The sequence below is a fragment of the Corvus hawaiiensis genome, chromosome 23 (genome assembly GCF_020740725.1).
Source record: "Corvus hawaiiensis isolate bCorHaw1 chromosome 23, bCorHaw1.pri.cur, whole genome shotgun sequence".
NCBI classification, from domain to species: domain Eukaryota; kingdom Metazoa; phylum Chordata; class Aves; order Passeriformes; family Corvidae; genus Corvus; species Corvus hawaiiensis.
Genome location: NC_063235.1, coordinates 6,151,218 through 6,177,157, shown reverse-complemented (window position 1 = coordinate 6,177,157; position 25,940 = coordinate 6,151,218). Strand labels below are relative to the sequence as shown.

General features: G+C 59.4%; 4 protein-coding genes across 16 annotated transcripts in view; 1 reads left to right on the top strand and 3 right to left on the bottom strand.

Moving 5' to 3' along the window:
* Positions 1-2,413, bottom strand: part of MACF1 (microtubule actin crosslinking factor 1) — a 139,846-nt gene extending 137,433 nt beyond the window's left edge. For 7 of the 9 annotated variants that reach the window (XM_048326803.1, XM_048326804.1, XM_048326817.1 and 4 more), the window contains exons 1-2: positions 2,358-2,413; positions 803-1,076 (exon numbers count right to left, since the gene is read on the bottom strand). In XM_048326803.1, the coding sequence (XP_048182760.1) occupies positions 803-1,022 (220 nt within the window). In that variant the 5' untranslated portion in view covers positions 1,023-1,076; positions 2,358-2,413. Of the gene's footprint in view, positions 1-802; positions 1,077-2,357 lie in introns of those variants that run through there. The other 2 variants (XM_048326816.1, XM_048326813.1) reach the window with 2 other exon arrangements.
* Positions 2,414-7,590: 5,177 nt separating this feature from the next.
* On the bottom strand, positions 7,591-8,840 carry NDUFS5 (NADH:ubiquinone oxidoreductase subunit S5). The gene is made up of 2 exons (XM_048327363.1): positions 8,511-8,840; positions 7,591-7,812 (listed from the first exon to the last, which is right to left on the bottom strand). Exons 1-2 carry the CDS (start codon positions 8,724-8,726, stop codon positions 7,714-7,716), a joined length of 315 nt encoding a protein of 104 aa, XP_048183320.1. The 5' UTR covers positions 8,727-8,840; the 3' UTR covers positions 7,591-7,713.
* A 1,911-nt stretch (positions 8,841-10,751) lies between these two features.
* AZIN2 (antizyme inhibitor 2) lies at positions 10,752-16,451 on the bottom strand. 4 transcript variants are annotated; one of them, XM_048327341.1, is made up of 11 exons: positions 16,034-16,205; positions 15,766-15,879; positions 14,520-14,694; positions 14,271-14,444; positions 13,447-13,619; positions 12,895-13,026; positions 12,435-12,600; positions 12,182-12,344; positions 11,997-12,109; positions 11,592-11,806; positions 10,752-11,230 (listed from the first exon to the last, which is right to left on the bottom strand). In XM_048327341.1, the coding sequence occupies exons 3-11, from the start codon at positions 14,616-14,618 to the stop codon at positions 11,089-11,091; spliced, it is 1,377 nt and encodes a 458-aa protein (XP_048183298.1). In that variant the 5' UTR covers positions 14,619-14,694; positions 15,766-15,879; positions 16,034-16,205; the 3' UTR covers positions 10,752-11,088. The 4 variants fall into 4 exon arrangements, with proteins under 4 accessions (XP_048183298.1, XP_048183295.1, XP_048183296.1 ...); XM_048327338.1 differs by lacking the exon at positions 16,034-16,205 and adding an exon at positions 16,349-16,451 and having other exon boundaries at positions 11,997-12,344; XM_048327339.1 differs by having other exon boundaries at positions 11,997-12,344; positions 15,766-15,877; positions 16,034-16,209.
* A 1,460-nt stretch (positions 16,452-17,911) lies between these two features.
* AK2 (adenylate kinase 2) lies at positions 17,912-24,970 on the top strand. Of its 2 annotated transcripts, XM_048326771.1 has the most exons (7): positions 17,916-18,041; positions 18,470-18,595; positions 20,424-20,534; positions 20,637-20,731; positions 21,316-21,388; positions 21,969-22,164; positions 24,150-24,970. In XM_048326771.1, the coding sequence occupies exons 1-7, from the start codon at positions 17,928-17,930 to the stop codon at positions 24,155-24,157; spliced, it is 723 nt and encodes a 240-aa protein (XP_048182728.1). In that variant the 5' UTR covers positions 17,916-17,927; the 3' UTR covers positions 24,158-24,970. The 2 variants fall into 2 exon arrangements, with proteins under 2 accessions (XP_048182727.1, XP_048182728.1); XM_048326770.1 differs by lacking the exon at positions 24,150-24,970 and having other exon boundaries at positions 17,912-18,041; positions 21,969-23,062.
* The last annotated feature ends 970 nt before the right edge of the window (positions 24,971-25,940 follow it).

Below are 25,940 nucleotides of genomic sequence, written 5' to 3'. Positions count from 1 at the left end.
TCAAAGGCGCCCAGAGTGCCGGGAGATGTGGACAGACCCTGGCAGACGCAGATCAAAGCCCTTGGTGGCCGTTTGGCCCCAGTGAAGAACCAAATCCTGGCTCTGGTGCCTGGAGCCACCGCCCTGAGCTAATTCCCCCATCCTCCCTCCCCGGCCATCCCGGAGCGGGGTCCCCACCACCCCTCTGAGCCGGCGCTTGGAGAAGGAGCCATCGGCCAAGGTGGGTCCATCCCTGTCTTTGTTTCTGCTTCCCGCCCCTGTTCCTTCCCCCGAGCTGTGACTGGGTCAGCAGCACAGCAGGCAAAGGGACACACGGGGCAGTGTCCCCTCCACACGGGGACACCAGCATGTCCCAATGACCACAGCCATGGAGCTGCTGATGGGCGCCACAAAGGAGCAGCCCCAGCTCCATCACCCGGGCGGGGAATCCCAAACCTCCCCGGGCAAATTCCTCCCCGGAGTTCAGCCAAGGGCGTTGTTGCACCAAGGAGCCATTCGGTCCTTAATTAAGCATTTTAATGGCACCCAACCCGAAAGCTGGAGGTGCCCAGTCATCCCTTAACCCCGGTGCTGAGGGTATGAACTGCCCGGGCGAGCCTGGAGTGGACAAAGCCACGGCAGACACAAGCCACCACCCTGGTCCTCAGCCACCAAAGCCACATCCATCCCTCCCCTCCTCTCCCCATCCATCCCCAGGCTCCCTGAGGAGCAGTGGGGTACCGGGATGACCCCAAGAGCATCTCAGCCACCGCGGGGGAGCGCAGAGAATCCCCGGGGGGGGACCAACAAGGTGCTGCCTTACCTGCGACCCTGACGACAGCCCTCTCGGCCGGGTCCAGCACCGAATCCTGGCTCTTCCTCTTCCTCTGCTCATGGAGGGGTAAATTCCAGGGCAAGGTGTCCCCGGGGGGGCAGGGGGAGAGGCTGCCCGAGCGCTCGCTGCGGTAGGAGCGCTCGCTCCGGCACGACCGCTCGCTCCGGCACGAGCGCTCGCTGAGGGTCTCCTCGTCGGAGGACGACATGGCCCAGGCCACGGGCAGGAGGGCGGGCAGGACGTCCCCGCAGGCAGCAGCACCCTGGAGAAGGAGCAAACAGCGCGTGACACCGGGCCAGCAGCCGCGGGGCCCTCCCCGCCACAGGTGCTGGGGGTGGTGGAGAAGGGATCATCCACCATAGATGTCTCTGCTCTCTCAGCCAGGTGAATCAGCCCTCCTGGAGGTTCTAAAGGCTGCCTTAGTTCCCCCCTTGCTGGCATTCCCAGGGGTGGGGACAGTGGCACGGCTGTTCCTCTACCAGCAAAGCTCACACCGGCATCCTCCAGCTCACTCCCACAAAGCCAAGTCCAACCTTTTGGGCTCGATTTCTTTGTGCTCAGTACAAGAAGGAGCATCAGCTCGGCTCTGCCCTTTGTACCTGCAGGTTTTTCCCCTCTGAGAACGGGGACGGCTTTAAAAATCCTATTAATCATGGCAGGGGAAGATGGTAGGGCTTTCTGGAGCACGCCGGGAGTGAGCTGTGCTGCGTACACACGCTGGGCAAATAAGCACCTTGCATGAGACATATTTAAAATAAATCTTATTGTGTCCTCTAGCATGGCCAGGAAAAATGCCTGAGACTCCTACAACCGATGTGCCGCGGCGCAGGAGCCGCCTCCATCACGCCGAGCCTTTCCTTATTCCCATCATTTAATCAGCAAAACAGGAACAAAGAGACCCAAAAAAACATTGAAAGAAACGGAGAAAGGATTCCATGAGTCATTCACCCCCCATTGAAAAGCTGCGAAAAAATGAATCGCGGCCCAAAACCGCGGCTCCCCCGGCAGCCCCGAGGGGCTCAGCCCGCGCCCTGCTTTTGGGGGACCCAGGGCGTGTGGCTGGGGGGGCTGCGGGGCAGTTCGGAGCCCAGGCAGAGGCAGAGCCGGGGGCTGCGGGGGCTGGACCCGGCTTTGCGGCTCGGGCGGGGGGGCAGCAGGTGCGGGAGGCAGCGGGGGTGCGGGCACGGCTCTGCGGGGGCACTCGGGGCCGCTGTGGCCCCCCCGAGTCCTGCTCCCACCTGGTCCTACCTCCCCCCCTCCCCCCGGCACCCGCCGGTGTCCGCAGTTCCAGCCCGGCCCCGGCGGCTGCTGCCCCCCTTTCCTGGGTCCATCCCCATCGCCACCCGCCGCCCTTCCGCGCTCCATCCCCGCTGCATCCCTGTGTCCTGCCCTTCCCGCTTCATCCCCCGCTCATCCCCCGCTCAGACCCTGCGCTTTCCCGCTCCATCCCCGGCGCTTCCCCGCTCCATCCCCGGCCCATCCCCGCTCCATCCGCCGCCCTTCCCCGGTCCCTCCCCGGTGCGCAACCCCCGGCCCGGCTCACCCTGCGCCGGCGCTCCGGTTCCGACTCGGCGCGGGCAGGACGCGGCGCTCCGGTGCCGGCCCGGCCCCGCCGTGCGCTCCCGCCGCCGCGGCGCCTCCCCCGGCCCGGCCCGGCCCTGCCCACCGGGCGGCGGGGAGCGGCGGGGGGGGTCCCGGCCGCCTCCCGCCCCGCGCAGCCCCGGGACCGGCCCCGCCGCCCGCCCCTGCGCCGGCACAACCGGCACCTCCACCCCGGGCACCCCCGGGCCTGCCCCGGGCAATCCCCTCGGGGCTCCCACCCTGCGCCCCCCCAACCTGCCCGTGCTCCTCAGGGCACCCCAGCGCCTGCTGCCCCGCTCCACCCTGCACCCCCATTGCACAGGGGGTCCCCCCAAACCAGCCAACAGCTCCCCACACCCTACAGAGCCCCCCCGGCATCCTCCCAGCATCCCCCTTCCATCCTCATCCTCCGGATCCCCCCAGGCCCCGGGTAATTAGAGCACCCCATCGATCGGGGACCGGGGCCAGCAGCCGCAGCACATCGCGGGGGACACGAGCAGGGTGCGGGGGACAGGCACGGCAAGGTCTGGGAGTGCCGTGAGCTGCCCAGGTCCTCACCTGCGGGGCAGCCGGGCATCCCAGCCGCAGCCGAACGTGTCCCAGCGCCAGCCGCGGCGCGGGCAGGGACACCAGGAGCAGCCCGAAGGGGTGGCGGAGCTGCAGGACAGCCCCAGCCGCCTGGCAGGAGTGAAGCAGGATAAACCGCTCCGGCTGACGGCAGATCCAGCCGCCCCGCACCGACGGCGGCGTCCAACGAGCAGCAGCAGCTCCGTGCCACGGCCCCGGGCCAGCGCGGCTGCTCCCGCGGCGCCGCACGCGGCCCGGCCAAGCCCGGCGCCCCAGTCCCCCCGGGGTCTCGGCGCACCCGAGTGCCCCGTGGGCATCTCTCCCCCGCCGGTTTTCAGATCTCATCCCAACACCTCTGCTTCCCGGTGCCTGTTTTCCTGAGTACTCGCAGCGAGGGGGTGGGACGCGGTGGAGGACACACGGCGTGGGGTGTGGTGACACCCGCTCGTGGACGCTTTGGGACGTGGCTGGAGAGGAGCACGTGTTGCCCTGCGGCCCTGCCCGGTCGGGTCCAGGGATGGGGAGGAAGCACTTGGCCAAAACCCGCCCGGGTGCGGATGCACCCGTGGGGTGACCCCACAGATGCAGGGACAAGGCCTCGAAGACACGAGCTCCAGCTGGGAATGAGGCTGGGAGGTTCCGGGGACCCGGGAACCCTCATGTGCTGCAGCCAGGCCAGACTGGTGCTGCAGAACTGGGGCAGCCTGAAGGGGTGTACTGGAAAAGGGTGCGCTTGTGGGCTGGCACCAGTCCCGCCACCCCAATGACAGGCGACAGTGACAGGCCCATCACCGTGGTGCCAGCCCTGCCACCCTGACGCTGCTTTCTGTGCAAGTCCCTCACCCTTGCAGGGTCCGTACTGGACACTGATGGATAAATGCACTCAAGTCGGGGAGGGGCTGTGGTTCCCCACCATTACGAGGGACCCCAAACCCCGTGAGAGCTGTGGAGCAGGGAAGGCTCATCCCAGCAGAGCCCGCGGCCCCAGACGCGCTGGGAGGAGGGAAGCCCTGGAGAGCCAGACGCTGCCGCAGCGCCATTCCCAAAGCTCCCGGACGGGTTGGGCGGCTCAGCCTCGTGTCTGCAGAGCTGCCGGCCCTGAGAGCCCGGCCGCGGCCAGCCCGGCCCCTGGCACACGTGGGGTGATGCTGTGACACCCTCGGTCAGCCCTGCTCCCAGCCGTGGTGACCGGGCACCGCTCGCCCTCGGGACACCACCCAGGGTTCACGGCTCGGCCGCCTGCGGGAAGCCCGGTGCCGGCTGCAGGGTGACGCGTGCCTTTGTCACCCCGTGTCGCCAGCCGGGCTCCAGCCTCCTCCCTCACGGTGCTCTCCCAGCCCATTCCAGCCGTGCTGAATCCCGGAGGAGCGCGGGTGGCTGGGAGACGGCGCCTGTTCCAGCCTGCGTGGATCTCACACCCGGAACGCGCTTCCCGAAATCCCTCGCAGCGCCGGGAGGTGCTGGAATATTTGTGCTGCGAATCTGGGTTAGGATCGTGCGTTGTTTTGCCTACGTGGAGACAGGGAAGCGTTATTTCAGGAGGAAGGGGGAGGCAGGTCCTCCCTGAATCATTTCATCTCCCTGCTCCTGCGCTGCTCAGCAGGACCCTGGGGACCCCTGGGAGTGCCGAGACCTTGGGCATCCACAGGGATGCAGGGAAATGTCTCCTGGTGCAAATCAGGCAGGACCCAGCTCTGCCCCAGAAGTGTCCCCTCTCCCTCATTAAAACCTCTGCCCAAGGCCAGGGCTGAAAACTGCCTTTTCCCTCAACTTTTGATAAATTATTCATCTCCCGAGAGTTGTTTATTCCCCCTCTGCAGATGATGCACGGCACATCCAGGGCTGTGGGAGCTGCAGGAGGTGGGGGGCTCACCCCAACCCCAGACCCCAGCTCCCACTCCTGGGGGTTCAGGGTTGTAGAAAAAGGGAATGAGGGGCTGGGAGGAGGGATGGTGCTCTGCCCTCACCAGCTCCTGCCCAGCCAAGGCCGTGTTGATGGCAGGAGCAGCTCCCCATGGAGATCTCCCACCCCATCCCAGCCTCGGTGCCTCCCACCCAGCCGGGACGTGGCATCACCCCATGCCAAAAAAGCGACAAAAAAGGCAAAGAGCAAAATATAAATTTGGAACTACTACAGGCTGGAAATGGATCCTGTTCAGGGCTCCGTGGTGAACCACACTGTGGAACTGAGGATGCTCCAAATCCCTTTGCCCAGGGGAACTCGGTCAGGAGCATCGGATCCATTTTCGATCCTTGCTGCTCAGCCAGAGCCTCAGCCTCGCTCTCCTCCCTGCAGAGCCGGGAGGTGTTGTTTTTATCCCTCCATGAATTTGATCGTTTTCATCAGCTCTTTGATTATTCCCTTTATTGGCTGAAATTCCTGACAGAGCTTTTAACTGCAGCAAATGGATCCTCCCGGCTCCGGCCGCTCCCCGCGCGCCCTTGGCCGCGATAACGCCGGAGCAATTAGATTTTGAGCGGATCTAAAGAGCCACTCGGGAGCCAGGGGTGTTGGGATGAGTCACTCTCCACACCAGCGAGCTGCCAGGCTTTTTGCTGAGCCTGGTTTTTTCCCCCTCCTCTCCCTGGAAAAGCAACCCTTCCCAATCAAAACATTGGTTGGGGTTTTTCTTCTCCCAAACCAGCAATTCCCCGTGCTGCTGCATGGCTCCCAGTGCCACCAGCCGTCACATCCAGCTTGGGAGGAGGTTGTCATGCCACCAAGGTAAGGACTGCCAAAGCCTCCACCAGAAGAGTCATTCCCAAAGCCTTCTCTGCATTCCCGGTGCCTCCAGAGTGCACATCTCTTTGGGAAAGGGAAGGATAATTGATAATAATTAATCATCATCCATAATGAGCGATTGCAAGTGCGGAGGTTCATGAAGATTTGACCTCCTGGCTGGCCCCGCTGCCCAAATTTCCATCCATGGGTGAAGCCCAGGGACTGACCCGGGGAACTGCGCTGCGGTTTGGTGAGGAATCAGCTCCTGGAGTAGCTCGGCCCTGCTCAGCACTTTCTGGATGCTCCATGTGGGTCCCTGCATCCCCCATCCACACAGTCCCATCCCATCCTCTCCCTCACTCCTCCTCCTCCCCAAATTCCCCCGGGATAACAATTTACTGGGGATAAACAACTCCGATGTCTCCCACGGCACCGCTCCATTTCCATCCTTTATTTGTTCTGGCAGCTCCGCAGCCTCCCCAGTCCCTTTCCACATGAAACCATTCCCATTTCCTCATGTGGCTCCCATATTTTCCCTGTGTTTCCCTCCTCAGAGCTCCCCCTTGCCCACTCTTACAGCTGGAATGCTGAGATCCATCGAGCACCGATATCCTGACGTTGGTTTTCCTCTGCTCAAGCTCATCACCACCAGAGTTCTCATATTTAAAGCACCCAACAGAACCCCTGAAGATTATCAGCCTCCCATCGTTTACTGCAAGGACAGCCAGGAATCACACCAGGATCCAGCCAGGATGGGCTCTTGGGTCAATTACTGCTGCCATGGGCGGGAAACAGGAGAAAAATAGAAAAACTGATGGAAAAAGATTCTGGAAAAGGACATTATTTCTGGAATTATCTAAAATAGAGAGAACACAGTGGATCAGCAGTGCCAAACAAAGGCAGACACAGGGAAGAGCCAGTCCTGGGCTGTGGATTTGAACCCAGACCGGGAATTTGGAACTCTCCAGTGCCACCCTCCCCCAGTGCCTGCCCCTGCCAGGGAGAACGGTGGCTCCAGCCCCGGCCGTGAGTCAGCCGGAGCGAAGGGAATCCATCTGGGCTGGAGCAGCAGATCCATCTGGGCTTGGGGGAAGGGAGAAACCTCCAGGCAGTGCTTGGGAAGGCTGCTTTGGGGGGAGCTGAGGGATGAGGAGCAGCAGCAATCTCAGGAGAAGGTCAAACCCTGCTGGGATGGCTCCTGAGAGAAGTGAAATCCAGGGAAGTGCTCCTTTTCAGGGCACTTTGCTCAAAGGGGAAACAGCAGAGCTCTGCTGGTTCAGATCCCTGCCCTGGACACCCTGGGACGGCTCAGAGCCCCAAAACCACAGCACCCAGCTATGATCCCTCGTATCCAAGGGCACAGCAATCCCAGGAGTCAGGGCTCCATGAGACTCTTCTCCAGGAGAGATCCCGTGCCTCAGGAGCAGGCAGGGCAGGGGTCCCAGCCAGGAGAGCCTGGAATGTCCCTCCTGTCACATCCCTGCTCCCGGAGGTCACGCTGGGCTCAGCCTTTGTCATCCCAGCAGGGGGATTTGCCAGGATCAGGAATCTCACAGGCTCCACCTGCATGAAAGATCCAGCATTAACTCCACCAGCAGCAGGATTAAAAAACAGGGATTAAAGCACAGAGCTTCCAGGGACTCACCTGCTTCAGTGCTGCTCCAAAACAGAGAGAATTTGGAGGAAATGGAAGGAAAAACTCTCCTTGGGGAGGGACAAACCCCATGGCCATGCCAGGGACTCCATGGATCCCGCTGGCACACGGGATTTCAAAGCCCCCAGTGAGGAAATCTGCCTCCCACACACCGAAAAGGCAGGAGAGATCCCGAATCCATCCACTTCCACTCCGAATCCATGTGGAAACGAGCTGGTTTCCCCCCCAAAAAAGACAAGACAGAGCCAAGGAGACATTCCAAAGGGATATTTACTGCCCCAGCGATGCCCGACCTGAGGTGGGTTCCCCTTCAGCCACAGCACGGCCCCGCCCCCTGCCCCGTGGGGTTTCTTCCAAGAGGAATTCCAGTGGGAATCACGGCCTGGGCTCGTCCTCGTCCATGTGGGGGGGTGTGTACTTCCCTTCTTTGGTCATCTTGTCCCGCTGCTCCAGGATGGTCCGGAGCCGTTTAGCCTGGCAGGGACACAGGGGGGCTCAGGGATCCCTCAGGGGGTCCCCAAGGCAGGTCCTGGCAGCCCCATAGATGTGGAAGCCACACTAAGCCTGCCCTGGGGTTCCTCACTCCAGTTTGAGGCACTTCTCAAAGACTTTGAGGCTTTCAGGATGTTGTAACACGTTGTGTACCGATGAGATTTGGGTTTCCAGCCCAATTTTCTGACCAAGATTTTGTCCTGGATGTGGATGCTGCTGGAGAAGGGCTGGGGGCAGGGACAAAGGTCTGCTCCGCGCTGCCCGGCTGACCCAAAACACGGAATGGTTTGGTTGGGAGGGAACTAAAATCCCATCCAGCCCCACCCCCACGGGCAGGGACACCTTCCACCAACCAGGCTGCTCCAACCTGCCATGGAACGCTTGCAGGAATGGGGCAGCCACAGCTGCTCCGGGCTCCTGCAGCCACCGCAGCCCTCGGGGAAGCGGCTGCTGCGGGGCCAGACCCCTTCCTCACACTGAGAACGACCAGGCAGCGCTCCCACCCTGGGCTGGAGCCCCCAGACCTTCCCCAGGACCCTCTGCACCCTCTCCCCAGCCTGACCCAGCACCTGGAGCGCCCGGACCTGGTGTCCCCCCTTTGTCAGGACCCTCCAGACCCCCGCGCCCCCCGTGCCCCCCGCTCGCCCCAAGGCCCCGCGGTGCTCCCCCCGCTCACCCACCAGCTTGGTGCGCTTCATGCACTCCATGAAATCCTCGTACTCGAGCTGACACTCGCGGCGGGCGCGGGTCTGGCCCAGCCCGTGCCCGCACTCCACCCACTCGCGCTCGAAGGCGTGGCAGGCCGCGGCCTGGCGCTGCGGCTGCGGCATGCTCTGCCGCAGCAGCCAGCTGTCCACATCGATGCCCAGCTGCTTCTGCAGGCCCCAGAACGGCATGGCTGCGCGCCTGTCGCGACACGGCCGCTGTCGCGCCGCCGACACCGCCGCCCCCCCCTCACGGGCCCGCCGCCGTCCTTCACCGGCCTTTCGCGACGCGCCCGCCGTCAAGCGCAACCGCCGTCGCGGCACCGCGCCGCGCTTTGCGGCTGGGCGGAGCCAGGGAGAGGAGCGCCGCGAGCGGCCCCGCCTGCGCTGTAGCGCCCCTGGCGGAGCGGAGGACTCGCGAAACGCCGCGCCCCAGCGCCCCCTGGCGGCCGCAGCGCTCGAGGCTCTCCCAGTGCTCCCAGTGTCACCCCAGTGTCCTCCCAGTACTCCCAGTGTCCCCACAGTGTCCCCCCCAGTGTCCCCCAGTGCTCCCCAGTATCCCCCCAGTGTCCCCTCAGTGTCCTCCCAGTGTCCCCCCAGTGCTCCCAGTGTCCCCCCAGTGTCCCCCAGTGCTCCCAGTGTCCCCCCAGTGCCCTCCCAGTGCCCTCCCAGTGTCCCCCCAGTGTCCCCACAGTGCCCCTGTGTCCTCCCAGTACTCCCAGTGTCCCCCCAGTGTCCCCACAGTGCCCCTGTGTCCTCCCAGTACTCCCAGTGTCCCCCCAGTGTCCTCCCAGTGTCCCCCCAGTGCTCCCAGTGTCCCCCCAGTGCCCTCCCAGTGCCCTCCCAGTACTCCCAGTGTCCCCACAGTGTCCCCACAGTGCCCGTGTCCTTCCAGTACTCCCAGTGTCCCCCCAGTGTCCTCCCAGTGTCCTCCCAGTGCTCCCAGTGTCCCCACAGTGTCCCCACAGTGCCCCTCTGTCCTCCCAGTACTCCCAGTGTCCCCCCAGTGTCCTCCCAGTGTCCTCCCAGTGCTCCCAGTGTCCCCACAGTGTCCCCACAGTGCCCCTGTGTCCTTCCAGTACTCCCAGTGTCCCCCCAGTGTCCTCCCAGTGTCCCCCCAGTGCTCCCAGTGTCCCCCCAGTGTCCCCCAGTGCTCCCAGTGTCCCCCCAGTGCCCTCCCAGTGCTCCCAGTGTCCCCCCAGTGTCCCCACAGTGCCCCTGTGTCCTCCCAGTACTCCCAATGTCCCCACAGTGTTCTCCCAGTGACCTCCCAGTGTCCTCCCAGTGCTCCCAGTGTCCCCCCAGTGTCCCCCAGTGCTCCCAGTGTCCTCCCAGTGCCCTCCCAGTGCTCCCAGTGTCCTCCCAGTGTCCCCCCAGTGTCCTCCCAGTGCCCCAGTGTCCTCCCAGTGTCCTCCAAGTGCCCCAGTGTCCCCCCAGTGTCCCCCCAGTGTCCCTCCAGTGTCCCCCCAGTGTCCCCCCAGGGTCCTCCCAGTGTCCCCCCAGGGTCCTCCCACTGTTCTCCCAATGCTCCCAGTGCTCCCAGTGTTCTCCCAGTGTTCTCCCAGTGCTCCCAGTATACTCATCCCAGAGTCCTTCCAGTGCTCTGAGTCCCCAAACCTGGACATTAAGGGAGATCTGACCAACGCACACCCCCAGCACTCCCAGTGCCTCCACCTCAGCGTCACCCAGTATCCCCCAGTGTCCCATTACTCCTGGTGCATCCCATTCCCATGAGCCAGGGTCCTCCCAGTGCCTCCCAGTTCTCTCAGTTTCCCCCCCCCACCCCCTTTCTCCCAGTGGCTCCCAGTTCTCCCAGTCCCTGGCCTTCAGGTTGTCACAGGGGCTGCACCCAGGGCAGGAGCCTTCGTGAGGGCTGACGAGGAGCCAGGGAGGTGCCACAAGGCCTGGGTTTTCCTCCCACAAAACCTAAACCCATCCCCTATTTGCACACCCCCCCCAAAATCCCAGGGGTCCCTCTGGATGCCTGAACAGCACCCAAGGTTTGGGTGAATGGCCCCGCCCTCCCTAACGAGCAATTAAATGCTGATTGCAGAGGGATTCTGCACCACCTCGGGCGCAGGGCGGGGAGGAAGAGCCGGGGGCTTCCTCAGCCGAGCCCTGAAGCCAACGCTGGGCTAGCAATTACCACCACCACCCTTAAAAGCAGAGCCCAAACCTGCCGAACCCCTGGGGAAGGCACACGCACACCGCACGAGCTGGAGGAGCAGGATTTATGGAGCAGGATTCACTTCCAAGTCCGTGAGAGCGGAGAGGGGCGATGCCAGAGGCGGGATGGCACCTTCTCCCTCCCTGGCACTGCCATGGGATCCTTTCCCCCTCTGGCACCACCACAGGACCTCTCCCTTCTGGTACTGCCATGGGATATTTCCCACCATGGCATTGCTGGAGGATCTTTATCCCTCCAGTACCACTGTGGCACCTTTTCCCCCGGCGCTGCCGAGGGATTTTTCCCACCCTGATACAATTATGGGACATTTCCCCTGCCAGTACCACCACAGGACCTTTCCCAGCGTGGCTCCTTCCCCAGCAGAGCTCAGATGATGCCGGCAGGAGCGAAGGCAGGGGTGACACAAAGTGTCTCTGCCATCTCCCAGCCGCAGGACAGAGGGGTGCAGAGGCTCTCACGGTCGTCTTCTGTCTGGGGTGGCTTTTCCTGGAAGAGCTGGACGGCTTTCCTGCAAATGGAGACACCTGAGGGGGAGCCAGGGGAAGGAGCAGCCCCCTGGGAATGAGAAGGGGACAATCCAGGGCTCTTGTGTATCCCAGAACAGCCAGAGGTGAGCTGCCTGTGGCTCTCGTGTCCCTCAGAACAGCCAGAGGTGAGCTGCCTGTGGCTTCTCCAGCGAAAAAACTGGCTCAAGTTTGAGAATATTAAAAAAGTAGGATTTTTGCCTCCGAGGCCATGATTTTACCCTGAATTTCCAGGTTCTGTGATTCAGATTTCACCCTCTCCCTCGGGCCCAGAGCCCAGGTGGAGGAGAAGCCAGCACCTCCCCCAGGATCCAGCCCTGCCCTCTCACCCTCCCCATCTCTTACCAGGCCATGCGGGACATGGCGTAGGTGACCTGCGGCTGGGGACACCCGGTGAGCAGGGACGATGTTGTGATGGTGTAGGCTCCCATGTTCCCAAAAACCAGCCAGTCCCCCACGTGCAGCTGGGGCAGCTGCAGCCCGTCAGCGATGCGATCCTCGCCGTGCCCCGGGGGGCCCCGCAGGCTGCTGCTGTGCCAGGGGTGCTCTGGGCAGGGTCTCTGGCAGGTGAAAATCACGCAGCAGACACAGGGATGAGGATGTCCCAGTGTCACAGTGACCCCCCAGCAGCCCATGGACTGGCTACAGCGTGCCCATGCTCTGCTCCCCTGTGGCATGGGGTGGGCTGAGGTGATGCCAGCCAACGTGAGGGACATCCTGGGCTGTCCCCAAGGTAGGTGAGCCCCTCACCTTGTGCAGCCGAGGCCTGGGGCAGGGGCTGTCGAACAGGAGGCAGCTGAAGGCGCCGTAGATGCCGTCGCTGAGGTGATAGATGAGGCTCTTCCTGCTGCCACACTCTTCCTCTGCAGCGGAGCAGGGACGGGGCTCAGGGGGGCTCGGGGACACGGGGGGACACATCCCGCTGTCACACCTACCGTCAGAGCCAGGCTGCTCCATGGGAATCTCCTCCAAGGCAGTGATGCTGACAGCCAAGGTGAAGGCTGAGGTGACATAGTAGCGCCCAGGCCTGGCAACCACGTCCACCCCACAGCCCTCGGGGAAGTACAGATCCAGGGCGGAGTTTATCACGGCAGAGATCTGTGTGGGAAGGAGAAGCAGCGTCCTCTTGGTTAGCTCGGAACTCTGCAGGGAGCTGGGGAGAGCTTCCAGCCTCGGGCAGGTTTGTACCTCTTCGAGAGGGGCTCTGGTGTCCTCGGTGCCGGGGAAGCCGCCCCCGATGTCCAGGAGGTGCATTCGGAATCCCAGCTCTGTGGCCACGTCAAACACCAGCTGTGCTGTGGCCACGGCCTGGGTGAAGGTCTGGGGCTCCAGGCCACGGCTCCCAAGGTGGAAGCTGAGGGCACAGACCCCGTTTCAGCAGGGTTTGATTATCCCCAGAGAGCAGAGGGAACACAGCACTGGGGGCAGCTTCCCATTCACCATCCCAAACCAGACCCACAGAGCCTTTCTTAGGGTCAAACCTGCCCCAATTTGGTGCCAACAAGCTCATCCCAACAGCAAATCCCTGCCTTCACCTCACTCCTAAGCAGAGCAGCTGGAGCACTGCATTGTTCCAGCAGGGCAGAGCTCTCCAGATGCTGATCCAGGGGGGCTGAGCACCCTACAGAGGAAGGCCCATGTGCTGTACCTGATGCCAACAACCTCCACAGCCTGTTCCTTCGCCGTCTCCAGCAGGTGCCGGCAGGATTTCAGCGTGGTCCCGAAGGTCATGCTCGGGTGGGCAGAAGGGATGGAGTCAGCAGTGATCCCCAACAACATCCTGCACAACAAAGCCACACTGTGTTGTCTTGGAATCACAGAATCATGAAAGGAAAAGCCTTGGAGGGCTGGGAAAGCCCTCAAAGACCACTGAGTCCAAATATTAACCCCAACTCTTAACTCCAGCACTAAACCACGTCCCTGAGCACCACATCTACGAGTTTTTTGAATGCTTCCACAGATGTTGGTTCCACCATTTCCCTGGGCAGCCTGCTCCACTGCCTGACCACCCTTTCACGATCAGATTTTTCCCCATATTCAATCTAAACCTCCCCTGGCACAGCTTGAGGCCATTTCCTCTTGTCCTATCACCTGGGAGAAGAGACTGACACCCCCCTTCTACAGCCTCCTCTTGCACCCCACAGCCCCCTGGCCATCCCCTCCTCCAGCTCCCACTCCAGTGGCACTGCCAGACACCCACCTGGCACGGGGGTGGCTCCTGGCCACCTTGCTCAGCTCCACCTCGTTGTCGAAGGCCATCAGCCTGACCCCGTGGGTGGCCGCGTACCTGATGTGGGCGACCTGCTTGCAGGGGCTGCTGTAGAAGATCTTCTCAGCTGGGACCCCAATGCCTTGAACCCGGCTGATCTCTGCCTGCAGGGAGAAGGGGACACGTGCAGCAGGTCCCCAGGACCTGGGTCTGGACCAGCCACCAGCTCTGGGTCTTGGCCAGGTTGCAGCGCTGAGGAGGGCAAAGCGCCAGCGTGGCAGCCTGGGCTTTTCCAGGGAAAAGCTAGCAGAGCTCAGAGGGATCACAGTGGACTTCGTCCTGGTGTGGACAGGTTGTGGCAAGGTGTTTAAAAACACCATGAGAACGGCAGAGGAAACAAGTGGGGTGAGCAGGCCTGGGGCTGACCCCTGGTCTGAGCTGGGACAACTCCTGCACTTTCTCCTCCTGGAAACACGTCCTATTTAATTACATAAAAGTGATTTAATCTTGGCTTCTCCCTGGAAATCTGGCTGTTGCAAATGACAAGCAGGAGGGAGCAAAGAGCTTTAGGCTCAGCCCTAAGGACACGGAGAGTTGGACAGCTGTGGCAGTGGCACCCCAGGGACAGGAATGTCGGCCAAAGGGAACACCACAGAGAGGACAAGGATTTCTGGGCTGTGTCAGGAGGGTTCTGACAGCAGAGGGAGACTCCTGCCCCTGTAAATGTCACCTAGAGCAGAGACTTAGGAAAGGAGGGTGAGCTCTGCCACTCGCCCACAAACATTTCCCCCAGAGCTGTCCTCCCACAGCCCTACCTTGTTGGCACAGGCGAATCCTGCCCCCAGCTCTGCCAGCAGCCGAATCACCCCTTCGCTGCCGTTGCATTTAACTGGGAAATAGGGCTTCACTCGGGGCAAGGCCTTCAGGAAACGCAGGTGTTTCTTGACGATGTCCCCAAGGTCTGCCACGAAGAAGGCCTGGTGGTCGCTCTAGGGGACAGCTGGAGTGAGCAGCAGCTCCAGCAGTGCCTTTTCCAAAGGCAGCAGCAGAGCATCAGCCCTCACCTCTTGGCACAGCTCCCCCAGGAGGTTCTCCAGGAGGTCTCTGGTGGTGAAGCCTTCCTCCACCATCAGGAAATGGGATTTGTTCAGGTACCCGTTCATGGTGTGATGTTCAGGGTGTGATGATGCTCGTTTAAAGCCTCCTGGAGTAGGGGATGGATTCTAAGGATGAGACACACTGGGAAAAGAAAGGGAATATTAGAGGAAGGGTCCAGAAGCTCCATCAGCAGGGACCACCCAGCCCGCAGCCAGGGGTGCCCCTGGGTAGAGCTCTGTGCTGCTCTGCTCCAAACCAGCGCCTCAGCAGAGCCCTGCTGTGGGTTACAGCATCTCCTCCGGGGGAGGAGACACATTTCTCTGCAGTTCAGAGCTCTGTTTTGGCACACAGCAGCCTTGTCTCCATCAGCAGGCACCAGCACAGCGAACAACAAAGCCAACTGCACCACAAAGAGGAGAGGTGCCTTTAGAGGCCAGGACAGGCCCCTTCACGCTCTGGAATGCAGCTGGATCTGCTGAGTGCTCAATGGGGCGAACATCCCTTATGGATTCCCAAAAGCTGAAGTCTCGTGGACATACTTTCCCAGTAGAAAACCCCAGCACAGGCTGCTCACTGACACCACCTCAGGCCAGCCTGGATCCGTGCTGTGGGTCCTCTTTCACGGCTCTCCCACGACACAGGGTGTGGAACAAGGGGACAGTTGAGCTGCACGGAGTTTTCTGGCTCATCCTAGAAGATCTTTACCTTTGAGCTCACACCCTTAGCTTTAACAATCTCCTGCCCCGGATCCAGCCCGTCCCATAACCCAGGGAGCTGATGAGCTAGCAGGGAACATTTCCACTCCAATAATCCAGGTCTAGCCACAGGGCTCTTCCAGGAGCACAGTCTCTCTGATTTGAAGTGAGCAGGAGGCAGAGGTTTTGTTTCTCAGAGCTGCTCACCACCTCCTCCCCACACAGACCTCCTGACAGCATTCCAGGGGGGCACTGGGAGAAAGACCACACCGACCCCGGAGCAGCAGGATGTTGTAATGCATTGAGCAAGCACCACCAGCGAATTCCAGAGATGGGGAATGAGGTGAAAAAACATGTTTCGAAGCTCTTAGAGCTTCGAATTCAGGAAAGGAGAGCAATTCCTCCAGCTCTACCCTTCACCAAACAGCACCCAGCCCACCCTGGTCGGGCACAGAAGGGATGAAAGGGGTCATTCCTGTCGGAACACGTGCCCCAGCCTCGGACACCCCCTCCTTACCACCGTCCAGCTGTCCCTCCCAGGTGTCCTGGTGCACTGTCAGGGGGGCTCCCCGAGGAACGCCGAGCTCCCGCAGCAGCCCGAGGTGTAGCTGTGCGTGGGGGTCCGGGGTCTCTGGGCAGAAGCAGTGCAGGGGCTGAGAGAGACACTGACAGCACCATGCCCTCCACCCCCATCCCCAAATCCAGCAACCACAGGCACTCTACAGCTCCCTCCTCACTGTGCCAGGCAAAACAGCTCCCCCACAGCCCCCCCAGAGCCCCCTCACCTCAGAAAGCATTTAAACAGATTCTGCCATGGGTCTCCCAAGAGAATGAACCGGCCCCAGGGCCGGCTGCTCGTCCTGCCCCGGCTCCTTGCCTGCCCCAAGCCCCTGCAGAGGATGAGGGGGCTCTGCACCCCTTCTCTGCCAGCACTGCCTCCCTGCTCTGCCTCCCAACCGCAACCATGACAACCAAATCCAGCCACCCCATTGGCTGAGCCGCCTCCGAGCATCCTTCATCCTTTTTGGAGAACGCTCCCCCTCCTCGCCCACCCTCTCCCAGGGCTGGGGCTGCCCCCAGCAGTCACCCCGGGCTCTCACCGGGTCCCCGCCGTGCCGGCAGCTCGTCCCCAGCCTGGCAGCCCGGCCCTGCTTCCCGCGGCTGCGCATCCTGAGCACGGGGACCCTCGCAGGGAAGAGAGCCCAAAATACCTCGGAAATGCTGCTGCCAGGGAAACCAGGCTTCCTGCAGATTAAAGGCTGAGTGGTGTTTGGCTGGGACTCTGGAGAGGGGGAGGTAGTGGGGAAGATGTCAGGGACTGATCCTGCCCTTGCTGAGCTGCTGCTGGTTTTGGGGGGTGCCCCAGCAGCAGATCCAGCCCTGCCATCCATGCAGATGCTCTGTCTGGTCTGCGAGACCTGTCTTTGCTGCTTTCATGCGCTTGGAAATGGTGCCACTGCTCCATCCCACACACAGGACGGGCTCAGCAGGGATTTTTTTAGTTCTTCTTGCTAAATTTGGAGGTCTCTCTCTGGTGTTGCTGAGGAGCCAATGTTCTGTCTGGGGAGCGGTAGCTGCCCCCACTGAGGGGGGAGTGAGAAGGACCAACTTAACCTGGGTTTCTGTATCCAACACTGTGGTCTTGGCTTTGCCACAGACTCTCCTGGCAACAGGGGCCAAGGCAGCTCTTGTCTGCTGTGAGATCCTGGCCTGTTTTCCTGGTGCTCTGGCCCATCACCAGCGCTGGACTGTGCTGTGTAGGATGTGGGGGCCATGCAGAGAGGCTGGGAGAACAGAGAGATGCAGAGCCCTGCAGTGCCAGTCCCTCCTGGATGTGCTGGGCAGTGTCGTGATGCACAGCTCACGCAGAGCAGGGCACTGAGCCCATCCCAGGCAGCGCCAGGGCCAGCACAGCTCAGAATCACAGAATCGATTAGGCTGGAAAAGATCTCTGAGATCACGAAGTCCAACTGTGACCGAACACCACAACTGGACCACGGCCCTAAGTGCCACATCCAGTCTTTCCTTAACACTTCCAGGGATGGTGACTCCACCACCTCCCTGGACAGCCCGTTCCAATGTCTAATCACCCCTCCTGTGAATAAATCCTCCTTAATGGCCAACCTAAACCTCCCCCTGCATAGCTTAAGACTCTGTCCTCTTGTCCTGTCACTAGTTGCCTGGGAGACAAGCCCTACCCCCACCTGGCTCCAAACTCCTTTCAGGTAGATGTAGAGAGTGATAAGGACACCCCTGAACCTCCTTTTCTCCTGGCTCAACCGCCCCAGCTCCCTCAGCCGCTCCTCATCAGCCTTGTACTCCAGCTCCGTTGCCCTTCTCTGGACATATTCCAGCAGCTCAATGTCCTTCTTGAACCGAGCGGCGCAGAACCGGACGCAGCACTCGAGGCGCGGCCTCACCGCGCCCAGAACCCGGGGACAGCCGGGCCCGAGCGCGGCGGCACCGAGCGCCCCACGTGGCGCCGCGAAGCCCCGCCCACCGCGGTTTGGCCCCGCCCACTCCGGCGATAACCCCGCCCACTTCCGCGATAACCCCGCCCACTCACCGCAAAAGCCTGCGTCTCATTTGCATACCCACCGCCCTCATCTGCATAACCACGCCCACCCCGCGGTGTCCCCGCCCACGAGGCGCGGGCCGGGCGCGCAGTCGGCGGCGGCCATGGCTCCGAGCGCGCAGGCGGGGGGCGGCCGCGGGCAGGTCCCGGCCGCGGGGATCCGGCACGGCATCCGCGCCGTGCTGCTGGGCCCGCCCGGCGCCGGCAAGGGCACGCAGGTGAGGGGGATGCGGGGGACTGTGCCGAGAGCGGCCGGCGGGATCGTCCCGCCCGGCCTTCCCCACACCCGGCACCCGGCGTGTGACCCCCGCGAGGAGGGACGCGGCCGTCCGGCCTCCCGTTCGCCGCCGAGGGATCGGGGTGTGCGGTGTGTTCGTGCGGCCGCGGGCCTCCCCTCCGCCGGGGGCTCGGTCGTGTCCTGCTTCCAGGGGCCCGCTCGGCGGGGCTCTTTGTCCCGGATGCCTTTGTCCCGGACTAGGGCCGGCCGCGGGGAGCCGGTGCCTGGCCCTGCTCGCTGAGCGCCGGGGCTCTGTGCCGGGCCCTGCCACGTGCTGGCCGGTCAGCGACTGTCCCGCTGCCACGGGCCCCACCGGGGCGGGGATCCTCAGCCTCCGAGGTCCGGTCTCACCTCTGTCCTCTTCCGCAGGCCCCGAAGCTGGCCGAGACCTACTGCGTGTGCCACTTGGCTACCGGCGACATGCTGCGGGCCATGGTGGCCTCGGGCTCCGAGCTGGGCAAGCGGCTCAAGGAGACGATGGATGCGGGGAAGCTGGTGGGTCGCGGGGAATGTGCTGGGAAGGGCTGGCAGCACGTGGAATGAGAGCAGACAAAATCCACCTCCTAATTAGAATTCTCCGTGGCAAAACTAATTAGTGTAGGAAGGCAGATTGCAGGGTGAAGGCAGATTGCAGGGTGAAGGCAGATTGCAGGGTAAAGGTAGGGATGGGGTGGGGGCTTTCCTTGTTATCACCCTGCAGGAGAAGCATCCTATAAAAACTTCCTTCCTCTTCAAAATTACTATTTGCTTACCAGCAGCCTGTGGCCCTGGGTTGTTTTTATCTTTTAGGGGGTGTGGTCTGGCTGGCAATTTTCTGGCTCCTGAACACTGAGGTGACAGTGTATCCTTGGAGCTGCAGGATGTTACAGCCGTGTTTTGCGGCCCCTGTCTCTCTTCACGTGATACCTGAACTCCAGGTGTCACTTCAGAGGGTTCATCTGCATCCCAGCTCTTGCATAAGCTCGATTCACCTGTAACTGTAAGGTGAAAAGAGACTTAAAGGTGTTGCTGTGGTAGTTACAGCAGCTGCTGTGTGAGAGAGACACTTTGGATCCCCAAGAAACACGAGTTAGAATCTCTGACATTCATTTTCTGAGGGTCTAATTATCTCATCCAAACGACTGAAATATCTCAGGGAAACTTGAGGGACCATAAATTGCAGTGACTTGCCCCAGTGTGGGGCAGATCTCGGGCATCACTGCGGCCACCATGGGCTCGTAACACCCCGGGGAGAATCTGCAGGCCCCAGATGGGGAGAGCAGCCTTATCTCACTTCTGCTCAGAGCTCATTGCAACACCGAGCCTGCAATACCCAGCTGGTTATGAAAGATAGGGACGTTATCAGGCCAGGCTGGTGGTATCTGCCACGTGTGTGCGTGTGGCAGCCAGCTCCAGGCTGCTCCACAGGTACATCCCGCAGCTCTGTGATAACTCAGCCGGGAGCACGGCAGCATTTCGGCATGGGCTTTATGCTCAGGATCTCTTTTCTCCGAAGGGTGTAATCAGGAAGTCACAGAAATGACTTTTTGCTTACCCCCTCTGCCTGCAGGGCTGTTGTTTGTGTGTTGTGACAGCCTGGTCCCAAATCCTGCTGGGTCCCAGCTGTGTGTGCTGGAGAAAGCAGCGCTGCTGAAGAGAGCTGCTCCCAAATAAACAGCCTTCCTTGGGGCTGCAGCACCTGTGAGTGCTGCAGTGTGGAAAAGGCACTAATCCCAGCGGTATGCCGAGATTGTTAGATGGGAAAAAACTACCCAGTGAAGCCAGAGCTTGTCAGCAACTATTGGGCCTTTACCTTCACACGAGGTTTATGGGAGTCAATGAGCAACTCGGCTGCTCTGCCCTTCCTGCCCAGGCCTGCCTTCCAAGGGGGATGTGTGGGTGAAGGTACAAAGTAACAGGAAATCAAGGTTATGTCGATATTTTGTATTGTGATTTGGTTTTTAAAAAAAATAACAATCTGAGGAGTTTGAGCTGACAGCGTTCCTTGCGATACAGCAACCTTTGTAACAGTGAGGTTACAGTGCTGCTCCAAGTCCCTGCATGGGCTGGAGTGTCCCTGGAGTGAAATGTGGCACTGCCCATGTCCTGGTGTTGCAGGGAGTGCTTCCCTGATGTGGGCAGGTCTGAACAGGCAGCCTGAGCATTGACATGAATCATGGCATCACAGAATATCCTGAGTTAGAAGGGACACACAAGAATTACCGAGCCCAACCCTTGGCCTTGCGCAGGACAACCTCCAAAAATCCCACCCTGTGCACAAGGGCAGCTGCTGTGTGTAAATTCAGGGTGTCCTGCTGACCACACACCTGTCTCCCCTCTGCAGGTGAGCGATGAGATGGTGGTGGAGCTGATTGAGAACAACCTGGACTCCCCTCCCTGCAAGAACGGGTTCCTCCTGGACGGCTTCCCCCGCACGGTGAAACAGGCAGAGATGGTACGTGGGCCCCTGCTCAGGGGCTGCTCCAGCACCTCCTTCCCTCAAAACCAGGGGTCCCTGCTCCCTCAGCCCCTCTGAGGCGGGTGTTTGCTGTTGCAGCTGGATGAGCTCCTGGAGAAAAGGAGAGAGAAGCTCGACTCCGTCATTGAGTTCAGCATTCCCGACTCCTTGCTGATCCGGAGGATCACTGGACGGTAATCCTTCCCTCCTAGTGCTCAGTGCACGGGCTGGGGTTTCCTAGTCTAAGGAACAGCATCCTAATTTCAGATCCCAGGTCGTCCTCATGGTGCTTAGGTCTGGCTGTGGTGCTGGTCTCTATTTCTGCCCTGATCCCTCGCCTCTTCCCCCATGCCTGGGCCAGCCTTGAGCAGAGCCCCTTCCTTACCCTATAGATTAGGGATTTCTGTAGAAAATCTCAGCTCACCCTTTAAGTTCCTCCTCCTCCTCCAAAGCTATTATTGCTGCCTTACACAGGACGCTGAATACATTTGGGCACCAGCAAACTTCCTGCAGGGTCAGGAGTGTGTTCACTTGTGTTCTTGTTGTCCAGACCCCTTTCTCAGCAGAGCAGGAAGTAAAACTCCCCTTCTCCACCTCCCAGCGCAGCTGCTTTTCCAAACTGAAGAGGCCCTTGGTACAGAAATAACTGGAGAGAATTTTCTTACAAGTGAAAGGCTGATGGTGTTGCTGTGGCAGATGTTTCTGTGCTGATGAGTGGCAGGTTCAGGAGACCTTGTCCTGACCGGGCTGCTTTGCTGACACTTCTTTTCTGTCTCAGGCTGATTCACCCAGCGAGTGGCCGCTCGTATCACGAGGAGTTCAGACCCCCGAAAGAGCACATGAAGGACGATGTATGTGAGCTCCCAAGGCCGCAGCTTACCTTGCTTTGGGTTTAGCTGATGCTTTGCAGTCTCTCCCTGGAAAAACTCATTTCTTTCCTTCTCTTGTACCTTCTTGTCCTGGCTTTCTGGGGAGCGTGGGGAACTGCTTGGGCAGCCTGAGCCGACGGCACTGCAGGGAGCAAGGCCTGGAGGGATGGATGGATGGATGGATGGATGGATGAAGGGCATGGCCATTCTGCAGAGCTGGCCCAGGCTCTGCCAGCCTCAGAACTTGTTGGACTCTGTCCACAGCTCAAGTTGCGGTGGGTTGTGACTGCTTTCCATCCTGGGGAGCAGCTGTAGCTGGCACCTGCTCTTGAGGCTCCTTTTAGCAAGCAGAATGGTGTGTGGGGGAAAAGACCATGATGCTGAGCCCTTCTCTCTTCAGTGACTGCTCTGGGACTTGTTCTGGCTGCCCTGGGTTCGCTCCGTCTCCCCCGCAGACCTGGGGTCTCCTCTGCAGCTCCGCCTTGGAGGAGGGGAGCAGGGAGAGAAGTGGGGAGCATCCCAGGCTGCAGCCCGCTGGAGACTGTCCCCTTGCTTCTCCCAGGTCACTGGAGAGCCCCTGATCCGCCGCTCGGACGATAACGAAACGGCCCTGAAAACCCGGCTGAAGGCCTATCACACCCAGACCTCCCCCCTGGTGTCCTACTACAGCAAGCGAGGGATCCATACGGCCGTGGATGCCTCCCAGTCTCCCGACGTGGTGTTTGCCAGCATCCTGGCAGCCTTCACGAAAGCAACATGTAAAGACCTGGTTATGTTCATTTAGGGCTCTGTCCCAGAACGGGGCTCTGCTTTTTTTCCCCCTCTCTCTTTCCTCTGTCTCTGTCTCTCTGGGGTCAAGGAGGGTGAAGAGCTGAGCAGAGTAGAAGGGGAAGGCACGAGGTGGTGCAGCCCAAGGCAGGGCTGTGCTAATTCTGTAATTAAACGAGCTGTTAACGGTCTCTATCTCGCACTATGTGAACGTCAAGTCTGTGTGTGGATGTTGGGATTTTGGCCTCTAGAGGCCGCAGCGAGCCCAGGCTCCAGCTGCCCAAAATGGGCTCTGCGCTCCTTCGGGCCACAAAGCCTTTGTTTCATCCTAGAGATGCACCTCCCTGGAAGGAACTGTACTTCCAGCTCCTCCTGGCTACCCCCCCAGGGGCCTAGGAGAAGGTTGGGGATAGGGGGGAAGGATTTCAGAGGAGATGTGAAGCTGCAGGATTGAAACGTGGCGTTGCTCTGTGTGTGTTGCTGTGGGAGCAGCCAGGGAGGGGCAGCCTGGCTCGGGGCTGGGTGACAACGTGTTCTTCTTGTATGTGTTTTATTCCCTGTGGGGTGGCAGGTTACCTGGGAGTACAGCCTGTCTTCCTGTTCTGCTGGCACTTGGCGGGGCAGAAAGAGGGGGTGGGAGGTTTCAACCTTTATTTATTTGTGGGATTTATAGCAAATTAGTGAGATGCTTCTTGCTCTTTTTAGTGTGAAATCTGTGGTCAGAGTCTGACGGTTACTGTGTGGCAGGTTGAGATGTCCTGAGGATCAGAAAAGGATTTGGGTTTTATCTCTTCACTCTTGTCTTGGTTTTGACCAAGGAGAGGAAGATGTGTTGAGCTTCTCCTGATCCCAAAGTCTAAATATAATAAAGCCTTATTGCAAAACAAATGATTTCTCAAGGCTCGAGAGACAGCGTTATTAACCACTGGCTCCATGTGCCCTTGAGCTAACGACCTTCGTTATGAGCTCATGGAAATGTTCCTGTTTCTTGAGCAAATCCAGCAGCTCTGTCAGGCTGTGTTTGAGGACACTGTGTGTGCTTAGTGCCTCGGCCTTTGCGGGGCATTGTGCTGCTGCGTGGTGACACTGCAGGGCTGGCACTGACCTTTGGCCATGAGGGATTCCAGCCCTTCCTAGAGGACCTTGCTGTAAATATGGATTGGCCCAGATGAAACTTTGTCCTTTGGCATTCCATGTGTGTTTACTGATTGACTGTTACTGAGTATCCTCCTCTCCTCTCTCTCTCGGGATGGCCCACTCCATCCTGTGCACTGAGCTGCTGTGGGCTCTGTGGCCAGAGCAGATGTTTAATCCTCAGGAATCCCTTGCTCTTTTCCTTGATAATTTCTCTTCTGTCTCACAATCCCCTCTCTGTCCTCTCACATCCTTTCCAGGGACAGAACCTTTTCCCTTCCAGCAAACTGGAAATAACACTGGGAACCGAAAGCAGTTGACTTGTTGCTCTAGAAAGCACATGACTGAGGAGAAAGGCTTTGACAGTAAACAGGGCTGGTTTTGCCAGCAGCCTGTGGTCCCCTGGGATTCCCAGATGGGCCTTGCTCTGTCTCTGGCAGCCCCAGCACCTGGAGTTGGTGTGCTGGGAAGTCAGGATTTAGGATGGGACTGGTATGGTCCAGGGAGTGGGAAAGTGTGGGTTACAGCTGCCCCGGCACCTTGGTGACTAAAGAAGTTGTGTGGAAGCAGCTTTTATGTTGAGAGAGTCAAAGGGAGAGCTGCAGCCCCCTAAACTCTGCGAAGGGTTCCCAGCCAGTTGGCATTCCTGGATTTGGTCAAGGTTTTACTCTACAGCAAGAGCAAGATGTTCCCCCACTCTCCATGCCTTTCCTCCCTTGTGCTCACTTCACATCCAGCTCACCAGCCTTTTTTTTTTTTTTTGCCATAAACCATGCTTAATTTTGTTTGTTTGTTTTTCCCTAAATGGTTTTTTTTTTCTCTCTGTTCCCATTTATTCCAGCTGAGTGACTCCATCAAGCAGATGAGACACCACCAAACGCTGCACACTCTGCTACATCACCCATTGCAGCCCTTCCCTGGGTGCCGGGGGGGCGGCTGGGAGGGGGGGTATGGTTGATGGGAGGGGGGGAAGGAGGTGGTAAACAAGGGGTTGGGGGGCTGATTTGGTTGGGTTTTGGTCGGATTTCTTATTTGGCAGAATCATTGTGAAGAGGAGACAGACTTCTCCGTAGAAATCATGTTTGTGGAGGCAAAACAATTGTGGAGAGGGGAAACGTCTCTCAGTGATCAGCTGCAGGTCCTTGACCTGTCGGAGGGTAGGGCTAGGAGCTATTCCAGGCTTCTCCAGGACTTTCAGGGCTTGTCTCATGGGCTCTTGGTACTCTGAGGCCACTGAAAGGTTTGCTGTGATTTTTTCCTAAAGTTGCTTCCTATCAGCGAGGACCAGAACGAACAAATGATTCATCGTGTCTGAAATGGAAAGGAAAAAGAGACTCCGTGGTCTTTTCCTGGAAGTTTTGTTTTTCTTGTTCTGCTGCATTCCTAAACCCTGGCATAGAGACTTCTCAAGGATTCTCTGCTGCTGAACAGAGGGGCTGTGGCTCTAGTCCAAACCTGCCTTACTTGGGAATGGGGTGGCTTTTCTGTGATCATGACCAAGCTGGAATTCACACAATGCTGAAGAAATGCAAAAGAGACTTTCTTAATTGCTTGCAAAAATAACACTTAATTTGGTTTGGTTTTTTTTGCATTTCTTTTTAGATCAAATGGTGCCTTGTCTAACCTCTGAATCAGTAATAAAATAACCTCTTTACATTTGTATCTGGTGCTGTGTCCTCTTTGACCTGCAGACAGCGTGGAGGATGAGGAGGCAGATGACAGCATCAACTAACAATTGAGCTGGGTGGATCCTGGGGCCTGATCCTATCTCAAGGATGTTCTGTGCAGCTGGAAATGTGGCTTGTAATTCCTTTTATCTCTTCTCCTTGCTGAGTGTGTCCAATGCTTTAGATCACGATAGCAATGGTGCTTTTTGCTGGTTCTCTCTCCTGTTTCTTCGTGTGTGAGGCTGAAAGCACCGAGCCCCTGTGTATCCTTTCTGTCCAGAGCTCCTTGCAGTATTTTAACTGATGTAATCCCTTTTTTTCCTCCTCCCTTTGCATCTCCAGTGTGTGGAGGAGCTGATGTTATTTCCTTCTCTCCTCCTGCAGCAACTGGAAGCCACATTATTGTGTCTTCTGCTTCTGCTCGTTTGCTTTCTGCCTTTCATACCTTGTGGCATCCCTCCCTCTCTCTAAATTCACAGGGAAAAGCCTGTCCTAACACAGGGAACGAGAGCATTTCCTGGCCTCCCTTTCTCCTGCCTGCACAGGGACCCTGACCCTCTGAGGTACCCCAGAGGAGGCTGTTCCTGATGGACTGATGGAGGGTTGTTGTTTATCCACAGTTCTTGCAGCCCTGCTCGTGTTCAGGCACCGTGGCCCAGCACCAGGAAGGGTTGGGTTGTGTGTACCCATTTCCTGCAGAAATTACAGGTTTTCCATCATAATTGGGCTCTCCTGCTCCTCCGCCATTCTGTCTCTGTGCTCAGGTGTTTTCATTACCTCTCTGTACCTCCCATTACCATTCCTGTGCCTCTCTGGCCTTTGTGGTGTTCTTCCCTTGTTCCTTTTGATGCTGGATGTTAAACTATGTTCTTCCTCCTTGTCTGGGATTGTGTCCTCTGCTCCTTGCCTGCTGTTGTTTTGAAAACCTGTTCTGCCTGCTCCTCCTGGCTTTCTGGTCTGTGGGA